This window comes from Triticum dicoccoides, chromosome 2A, assembly GCF_002162155.2.
Source record: "Triticum dicoccoides isolate Atlit2015 ecotype Zavitan chromosome 2A, WEW_v2.0, whole genome shotgun sequence".
NCBI classification, from domain to species: domain Eukaryota; kingdom Viridiplantae; phylum Streptophyta; class Magnoliopsida; order Poales; family Poaceae; genus Triticum; species Triticum dicoccoides.
Window position 1 is genome coordinate 389,858,707 of NC_041382.1, and position 9,914 is coordinate 389,868,620.

Sequence of the window (9,914 nt, forward strand, 5' to 3'; positions counted from 1 at the left end):
CAATGAAATGCTCTTTATGGAAGAAAAAAATATGCATGCAGTATCTTCTAATGAATCAGCCCGATTATGCAGACAAGGCAAGATGATATATTTTTGAGTACTTGGTGCTGACATGGCAAGTAGGTATATTTTCGATATACTATAACAAATGAGCCACATGAAAGTTTTTTGGTTTTTTTTTTTTTTGAAACCAAAGCCAGCCAGCCACATGGAAGTAGATGAGCTGCAACAAGATCAAAGATCACGGGAAAGGCTCCTGACATCCATCTCTCAAAACAGAGTTTCCTGAGCAGGCCATGCTTCCGACTTGTTGAGGCCTTCATTAATTATAATTATAATTAATAACAACAATAAAACAAACAATATAAAGGTGAACCAATGATAAAAATCATTAATAAAGTGACAAACCATTAGACAACAAAATCAAGGCTATCCAAGTTGTCATGCAGAATTATGGAACCTTCACTACTCGCTATACAAAAGGCATAATAGTAATAAATTAGAGTCAGTGTTGCATTCACTGTCATTCTGTGGCTTACAACAAATTACACTAATAGCTACCAGTTACAATGCTCTGATGCGATGACCAAGCACGCACAAAAACTCTGCGGTTCACAGTTCCAATCAGCTCTCCTCAACCTCTGGACAATTTGACAAACTAGGTGAACTAGACTTGAAGTAAAATAGTGGCCACAAGGGCGCCAAAGCAGACGGCTAGGCTAAGCTCCAGTCTGTTGTGGTTGACACCTGAAAAAAAAGGGATCGTCACTTTTATAGGCTCCAGAATGCACCACGACGGAGAAAGAAGAACATTTGAGCTTACCGTTCTGCGCCGATGTCGCCGCAGGCCTCTCTGGGATTGTTGGACCAGGAGCAGCTGCTGAAAAAATGGCCAAAAGTTAAGTGGAAGCCTAACTTGAATAAAAGCAACAAAAACAGCAGGAAGCTTGTGACGGGTTGCAACTGTCGATGCACATTGAAGTACTCCAATGCCACAACCATTTGGCTCAACTGTTCGCAGCACACAACTTTACAGCCAAGATGAAAGTTGTAGAGGTACAGGCAATTTATAATAGTATATAAAAAAGGCATAATGATAATGATTTCATTTGACGTTATTTCAGCAAAAGAGAGATAAAATATTACAGCAGATTTAGATAGAAGATTTCAATTTGTAAGTAGCCTACTCTGCTGAATAGTTTAAATTTTGAGAAACAACAAGAAGCGATCAAGTATGTAAACAACTGCATAATCAGCACCATAGGTAGATAACATAACGTACATTTATTGCATGTTGAAGCCGATGCTTGCAAAGAAGGCGACCATGGGGCAGCTATGTTATCATTCAGATCACATGTGAAACTAATCCCAGAAGAAGGGTCAAATGATGCATCAGAGGGCATACTTGGAAGAAGGCATCCAGATTCTGCATCCAACCACAAAGCACGGATCAGCAACAATATATCAAGCCTAGTTTCTTAAGCTGCTTTCAAACTTATGGTGTGAAATTCAATGTAACTAGTAAGGCCTAAAACTGACATCCCAACCAGTCTGGGCTGTATAACAGAACTAACTGGCAGCTAGGCGAAAATGCACATCATCGAAATAAATGTTTCGCTATATAACTGGCAGATATTTATCTCAGTGTATTGGTTTCTTCTTAGTAGGAACTAATATGAGCATATTAAGAATTTAAGACTTCAACTTATATATGTCCACTATTCCAAATATCGGTCAGTTAACTGCCAACATGGTCAGTTAACTGCTATTCGGACCTCTCCCGATATGGGAACGTGCTATTCAAGCCATTAACTGGTCGGTCCAGTTAATTTGTCTGACAAGCTGATTTATCAGCTGTCAGGCCGAATTATTGTCCTGCTACGCATTTTTTAGCCCAAAATTGGCCTGTTCCCTCCCTACTTTTCGATGTACAGGTCTATGGCCTTCCAGATTGGCTGCAACATCATCAGAACACCAAGGCAACACTTTTCCTTGTTGCTATGTAGCCTAGGATTGCATATTTACACACTTGGTACATTGCATGTTGCTATTAGCCTAGGATATATAAATATGGCTCTAGTTAACCTACCGATAAATGGTTACCAATAAATTCAGTTAAATGCCGGATTCGCCGATTAATCCCTACTCAGCACCTTGCCGGTACCAGTTACCGGTATCTTGAACATTGTATGTCTTTCCATCTCTGGATGGTAGCAAGTGGAGTCCTCCCGAACTGATTTAAGACTAACTACAATTCCGTATCGAACTAATTCATACAGCTCGTTTTAGTCAGAACTGATTCATATGGCTGATTAGAACAACAAGAGTTGTGTAGGCTAGACCTGAAACCCTTTTTTTCGAAAAGGAAGATTACCCCCGGTCTCTGCATCAAGAGGTGCACACAGCCATTTTATTATATTATTCAACAGAACCCAACAAAACAAATACATGAATCAACCCAAAGCCAACGTCCTGGCAACAATTGTCGCTACACCTACAAGCCCTGACCTCACATCAACACACACCATCTAATCAGGTGGCCTCATCAGGCCGCCTGCCGGCAAGCAGAGAGCACCAACCGGTCTAGCTAGACCCTCTGAGCACATCACATGCGCACACTCTAGAATCAACCGCCACCATCTTCCGTCGTCCCACCTTCAGGAGCGATCAACGCATTCACCTCGCCAGGCCATTCTGCCATCCACGTCACCACGACGCCAGGTAACGCCACCATCATGCGCGAGTCCATCAACATGCGCCTGTCGCCGAGACTCCGCTGTGGTAGATGCAACACCGCTCCTCCTCTTGTTCCCTCCATCCAGCACCTGCTCCAAAACGTTGCCCCCAAGAGGGTTAACGGCCCTAAAGGAACCGCCAACGTCCGATCCGAGAGACCCAGATCTATAGTTTCCCTCGGATCATCTGAAACTAAGTGATGACGGTTGCAACCAACGATGTTTGACAAGGAGATGACGCCTAAGACGCCGCCATCATCTGCCATGACCGAGGTCCACACGGATTTCACCGGCAATCAAGGCACTCCAAACCAGCAGCAGGCTGGATCCATGCTGAGCTATGCCATGACGGCGCATGCAGCTGTTAGTACGCCAGCAGGGAACACAGCAAGCCTCGCCGATCCCTCAACGCGCCGCCGGCCGGCCATAGGCAAAACCGACGATGTATCTGGTGGGGATCAGATCCGCGGCCGCCACCGCGCCCACCATCGCCTGAGACGTGGGATCTTGTGGGACATGGAGGCTAGCGCGGCCACCGCACGACCAGGGGCGCTGCCCTGGCTGCTGAGCGCAACTCCCCCCGGGCCACGGCCCAGCCGCACCAGGAGGTCGCCGCCGCATCAAAGACTCCCCGGCTCCTTCGGCACCGAGCCCGCCGCCACCGCGGCATACACCGGCGACATCAGCGGATACGAAATCAACGGCGCAAGGAGGTCTCTAGCGGCACTAGGGTTCGCCCCTGGCGTCGCCCTGGGGAGACGACACGAGGGGGTAGCGAATCTATTTCTCTTCGTCTGTTTTGACCTTTTCCCAGTCGTTCTGAAACCCATAAGATCTCGAAACCAGGTCATGGTTCTGGCACGTGGATAGCTAACTTCCATGCACCCACGTCCATGGCTAGTTCTTTGGTGATATCAAGTTTGGTCTAACCCGACATCTCTTGACATTATCAACACACTTTAAGCGCCTGCTATGCATAGCACTGACACTTCTGGAGGCCTACGTTGTATAAGCCCAACACATCTCAGATGATGTTGGACAAGCTTCTCTTCAATCGGTGCTACCCCAACTCTATCACATATATCATCATTCTGGACCCGATCATTTCTTGTGTGGCCACATATCCATCTCAACATGTGCATCACTGTTACACCTAACTGTTGGACATGTCGCCTTTTGGTTGGTCAACATTCAGCACCATACAACATTGCAAGGTCGAATTGAATAACCCGGTTGAAGGGTAATGATCATACGTCTGTAATGCATTGTATGGCCCAGAATAGGTCCTATTCTTCTACCTTTTCCAGGTAGTCGATGGCTATTCACAGCTACCACCTTAACACCAAAGAAGAGTTCGACCCAATGCTTTATTTCTGTCTCAGTGAATCCCGATTCGACATTAGACATGTTAGAGGCTTGTATTCAAGCCTTTTTTGTCCACCAGTTTCTGGTACTCTAGAGCGGAGTAGAGCAGTTTGGTAGCTCACGAGGCTCATAACCTTGAGGTCACGGGTTCGATTCCCGTCTCCGCACTTAGCAGTCTGTATAAAAGGACTATTCTATTTCTCATTGGTTGTGCTCGAAATGGTTGTGCTCGAAAGGCAGTTATGAATTGATTGACTAATCCAATTCCAATATCTTGATTTCGCGCGGCAATGCATCGTGAACCGATATATATATCGTCTGCTAATACACGACCAATTAGTGTTTGGACAAAAAGTTTTTCCGTCATCCCATTTTGAGGACTTACAGAAATACCTCGGTTGATGATATCAGCCCAAGTATTAATAACGCGACCTTGACTATCAACTACAGATTGGTTGAAATTGAAACCATTTAGGTTGAAAGCCATAGTACTAATACCTAAAGCAGTGAACCAGATTCCTACTACAGGCCAAGCAGCCAAGAAGAAGTGTAAAGAACAAGAGTTGTTGAATGTAGAAAGAGTACCTCTTTTTGCCTGGACTTCAAGCAGTTTAGCTTTAACCGTGTTAATGGTCTCACATTCTTGGTTTATAGAGAATCAAAGTTGATTTACCAATGAGTCGCGAAATGCTATGGTTCTTCCATATGATTTCTGAATTTATTCAGAAGTAATTCGTCGAGATCGTGCACCCTTTTCTTATTTATGCGAAAAATACTAAAAAATATTATGAAGTGCAGCCGGATTGTAGAAATTATCAAGTAGTACTTTCTTCGGATTCCGATCCAGAGTATGTTCCCATTCACTTGTTAAGGAAATGGCTATCAAGAACGAATTAACCCTTTATCCATTTTTTCTTTTTAAATACCCCCTCCCTGGGGAAAGAAGAATAGTACACTAAAAATGGATAATAATCCAGCCTTCAATAAGAAAAACTCTTTTGTTTGTAAGAAAGGAATGAGAGAGATATGGATTAGAAAAAAAAAATCCCAACGAGTAAAATCTCCTTGTGCTTCGGGCCCCCATAGTAGCAACAAAGAGTGTGCTAAACTATTGGCAGGGGTAGAAACTGCTGCGGTTAAGAAATTACAACCTTCCAAATAGGAACTAGCCAATCCATGGGTATACCAAGAAGTTACAAAAGTTGTCCCTGTAAACCAACCCCGAATCTCAATTTGTCAAGTCTCATGATCATATCATGATCTATTTTTATTCGGCTCAATCTTTTTTAGAAAAAAAAGATTGAGCCGAGTTTAATTGCAATCAATTAGAAGAATATCAAAAAGATGAAAGATGTACAATCCAATTTCTCGATTCAATAGAAGCCCAAAGAGATGCATATGGTACCCAAATAAGAATAGGATAGATATGTCAAAAGCAGGTCTGATTACACCTATTCCTAATCCTAAATAGAATGTAAGGACGTAGGGATTTCTATGTAAACAGAGTATCCTATTTCCATAGGCTCGAATGACCCCTTCCCCATACTACTAGTGAAAGAGAAAATGTAAAGACTACCATTAAAGCAGCCCAAGCGAGACTTACTATATCCATCTAAATTATGTCTCCTATTTCTATGAAGGGATTATTCTACTATTGATCAATAATCATAGTGGAATCAAGGGTACAGAGTCAAAAAGGGATTCCGCCCTAAGGCCATGGATCAATCAGTTCAAGGAATTTACTCCTGTATTTTAGGAATGGTATGAAGAATATACAGGGCCCATGAAAGGAAGATCAATGACTCATATAAATTACTTAATGGAAAATGCCCCGAGCTTTTTTGCTAAGACCAGCATAAAAATATGCCGCTGACGTGAGTAAAGCTAAAGCAACAGTAGTATTTATATCATTCGTGGGCGCTGCTAATTCCCCATGGGGTAACTCTATAATTTTCCAAGGTAAAAGAGCAACGAACATTATGAAACTGCGCAAAGAGTTAAGGAAACTTTACAACGTTACAAAGAACTTCAGGACATTATCGCAATTCTTGGCTTGGATGAATTATCGGAAGAGGATCGTTTAACTGTAGCAAGAGCAAGAAAAATTGAGCGTTTCTTATCACAACCGTTCTTTGTGGCAGAAGTTTTTACTGGTTCTCCAGGAAAGTCGTGAGTGGGAACTTAGTTTCCGTCTGGGTATGCGTCCTTGGATTGCTGTTGCATATTCAGCTCCTGTTGCAGCTGCTACTGCTGTTTTCTTGATTTACCCTATTGGTCAAGGAAGCTTTTCTGATGGTATGCCTTTAGGAATCTCTGGTACTTTCAACTTTATGATTGTATTCCAGGCAGAGCACAACATCCTTATGCATCCATTCCACATGTTAGGTGTAGCTGGTGTATTCGGCGGTTCCCTATTCTTGTCCTATAGAACCTGCCTTTTAGCTTTTGTGGCACTTTCTTGTCGCAGAGGACACCGGAAGCTTGGCGCCACTTCTTCCATCCAACTTTGATTTGATTGCTCACGTCTTCATCGATATCACCATCCTTTTGCAGGATTGACCCCAAATATCGAAAGGGTCCTTCTAAGGTGCCACCAGCCCATAAAGGCTTATCTCCTCCTCCTTGTGCCTAGTAGTACTGAAACCATACCTCGTGTACTCATTTAGTTCTATTAAGCCTAAAACCTTTCGATTCCAAAGTCTGTCTCCACAACTCTAACTTTCTAATAACCCACGTCCGACTATTGTCGACCAGCACCACATTATCCGCAAATAGCATACACCATGCGATATCTCCTTGTATATCCCTTGTAACCGCATCCATCACCAAAGCAAAAAGATAAGGGCTCAAAGCTAACCCTTGGTGCAGTCCTATTTTAACTGGAAAGTCATGAGTGTTGCCATCACTTGTCCGAACACTTGTCACAACATTATCCTACATGTCCTTGATAAGGGTAATGTACTTTGTTGGGGCTTTGTGTTTCCCCCAGGCACACCACATGACATTTCGCATTATCTTATCTTAGGCCTTCTCCAAGTCAATGAACACCATATGCAGGTCCTTATTTTGCTCCGTGTATCACTCCACAAGTTGCCGTACCAAGGAAATGGCTTCCATGGTCGACCTCCCAGGCATGAACCCAAACAGAATTTTGGTCACACTTGTCATTTTTCTTAAGCATTGCTAAATGACTCTCTCCCATAGCTTCATTGTATGGCTCATCACCTAATTCCACGGTAATTAGTACAACTTCGAACGCCCCCCTTGTTCTTGATTGGTACCAATATACTCCGCCTCCATTCTTCGGGCATCTTTATGATCACAAACATTTTCCCTTTATTAGTTTACATCTAAACATTTACTACAAGCTGATCAATCACATTTCCTCATTCTGATTTCCGCCTTTAGGAAAGGAATCATGGTTTACACCCTTATAAAAAATTGTGACACGGTTCATGGGTGGCAGCATACTCTCCAGATAGGCCCCCCACCTACTTCGCCTTAGGCATGGTTTTGGTCTTGTATGACTTTGCTAGATGCCGGCATTTGTGTGTGTGTGTGTAGCCGTGTGCATCCTAGCTATGCAAAGCTTGGATGTGTCTCATTTTGCTTGTATTCTCTTGATGCGACAATATGGGTCAGTAAAAGCACCCTTTATCGGGAAAAGAGAAGAAAATTGTGACGACTTGAAATTTATATTGCTGACCTCCTATTAATATACATATTTATCTGGCACAATGTTTAACACACACTGTTATTTTTTATTAGACTCAGTATGTTTGAAAGTACAAGCATGGTTAGTACTGAATACGCAACATTAGTCACATTGCAAGTAACACCGTATTCGTCAAAGTGTAATCAAAATGTGGCATGACACGCAAAAAAACATTAATATTTGTTCTGAGAACAAAAAAAAAATGCACACTAGCCAAAAAATATATAAAACAACTTGAAATGCCAAATTACCTTGAGATCCAACTGCATGCCAAATCATAGGGGGTTCGGTCAAATGCACATACCCAAGACAAAAAGAAAAAGATCAAGAATTCAGTCATTACAGATACATAGATGCAAATTAAAATATAACTCTACTGCAAGTATCTAAGTAAAATATACTGTCTAGCTTACCTTGAAGTGAGAAATCCTTCAATGTTACTTGGCATGAGCTATAAACATTTGTGCTGACCTTCATCTCTTGCAATTTTGCCCCAAGGACTGACGCACAATTCAAAGCTTGCAAATTTGTTATGAAACTTTGCTTTTGCAAGTGAGATACGTAACTGTCCATCGCCTTGCAGCATACAGTAATGTTTTTAACTGTACCACCACACTCCTTTGCAACCTTACTTGTGTCTGGGAAGCTTAGTGGGCAAACTGGAAGGTTCAAATGGAAAAAAGAAAATCTCAACATAAATGCTGCTGCCAGTGAAGAATGAGAATAAAATTGAACCTAGACACATATTTAAATAAATTAGAAACTAAATACAAATATCCAGGTATTGCACATGTTCGTCAAAAGGCAGAGTACAAGAAACATTTTAAATCTGGCAAATATACATTCATGGCAATTCTGATGTATTACTGCACTAAATATTTTATTCTTTCGATCTAATTGATATGTTCAAGCCCTGTCACACCCAACACATTGCTGGTAATGGCGTACATATTGTGAGAACCTTGCATATTGCTAACATGAAGATTGAACTGAAAAACTCAAGCTCCTATTGAGTCATATGCCTTAACGCAGTCAACTTCATATAGGAGCAAATCATTCCATTTATCCGCTCGGCCAAACGAAAAATTCAAGCACCCATGTACACAATATTTGGTGTCTTGCTTTAAATTTCGATGTTTTTGTTTGAGCAAATAAAGTATGGTGGTATGGTGCTTGAAGCTAAATGTCTGTCACAGCCTTTTCCTACCTATATAGCCATGAAAAGATTGTAATATTTCACACACACATATACATATAGTAATGCTATGCATGGGTATTATCTTTGTGCTCCAACAGTATGTTCTATGGAGCTAGACAAGTGGAATTGGTGACATTCTATCAGTTTAATGGGTGCAAACATTGTCTTTATGTTACTACAAAATTCAAGTAAATCAATCTGCCTGCTCAACAGGATAATGACATAAATGTATGTAGTCGTTCTAAAAGAGTAAAATGTACTGACTGCTGGGATCATAATTCACATTTAAGCAAGTTATTAGTTTGAATGTACGTGCCTCCATTGACATTACAGTTTGATATCTGCCTGAGCATTTTGGTTGCGGATGATGGCTCAAGCCTGCTGGATAACCATCTAAGTACAACGTTCCTGCAACTGTCAACTTTGGGACTGGCAGTGTCGCTTGTCAACGCAGCGTCCTTGGAAGAGATTTTGCGGGCAGCATCACTTATAGCGCTCTGGCATGTCTGGCTGCAGCACTCGTTAACAGGGTCGACCTTCCGGCAGGCCTCGAGGAGCTTCGACGAGTCGACGACGCTCTCAAACGCGTCGACGGTGCTAACGGGGCACGACCCCTCGGTGGCATTGGAGAGGTGGACGGAGCAAATGCTGTGGAGATCATCACTGGCACCCTGGCTCATGAGCAGCTGCTGGACGTCAGAGAGACAGTAGTTGGCAAGAGTGGGATCCAAAGCAAGGGACCCCGTCTGCTTGCTGGACTGCCCTATGAGGATGGTGAGAGTGGCCTGGAGCTGGGGACAGCAGATGACATTGGCGAGGAACGGAGCGAATGAGGCGAAGCAGTCGACGGCCGTGGTGGTCATCAGGCCATTGATGGCAGTGAAGTTCAGTGAGCATTTGC

The 9,914-nt window shown here is 42.7% G+C and overlaps 1 protein-coding gene and 1 non-coding gene across 3 annotated transcripts in view; one reads left to right on the plus strand and one right to left on the minus strand.

Annotated features, from left to right (window-relative positions):
- Window positions 1–371: 371 nt before the first annotated feature.
- LOC119354654 (uncharacterized GPI-anchored protein At1g61900-like) overlaps window positions 372–9,914 on the minus strand; it is a 10,709-nt gene continuing 1,166 nt past the window's right edge. The window contains exons 3-8 of one of the 2 annotated variants that reach the window (XM_037621383.1): window positions 9,330–9,914; window positions 8,229–8,474; window positions 8,067–8,078; window positions 1,283–1,426; window positions 824–877; window positions 372–747 (exon numbers count right to left, since the gene is read on the minus strand). In XM_037621383.1, coding sequence (XP_037477280.1) covers window positions 668–747; window positions 824–877; window positions 1,283–1,426; window positions 8,067–8,078; window positions 8,229–8,474; window positions 9,330–9,914 — 1,121 coding nt within the window. In that variant the 3' untranslated portion in view covers window positions 372–667. Of the gene's footprint in view, window positions 748–823; window positions 881–1,282; window positions 1,427–8,066; window positions 8,079–8,228; window positions 8,475–9,329 lie in introns of both variants that reach the window. The other variant, XM_037621382.1, reaches the window with a different exon arrangement.
- Window positions 4,195–4,268, plus strand: TRNAM-CAU. Its single transcript has one exon. It is a non-coding gene; the product is annotated as a tRNA-Met (tRNA).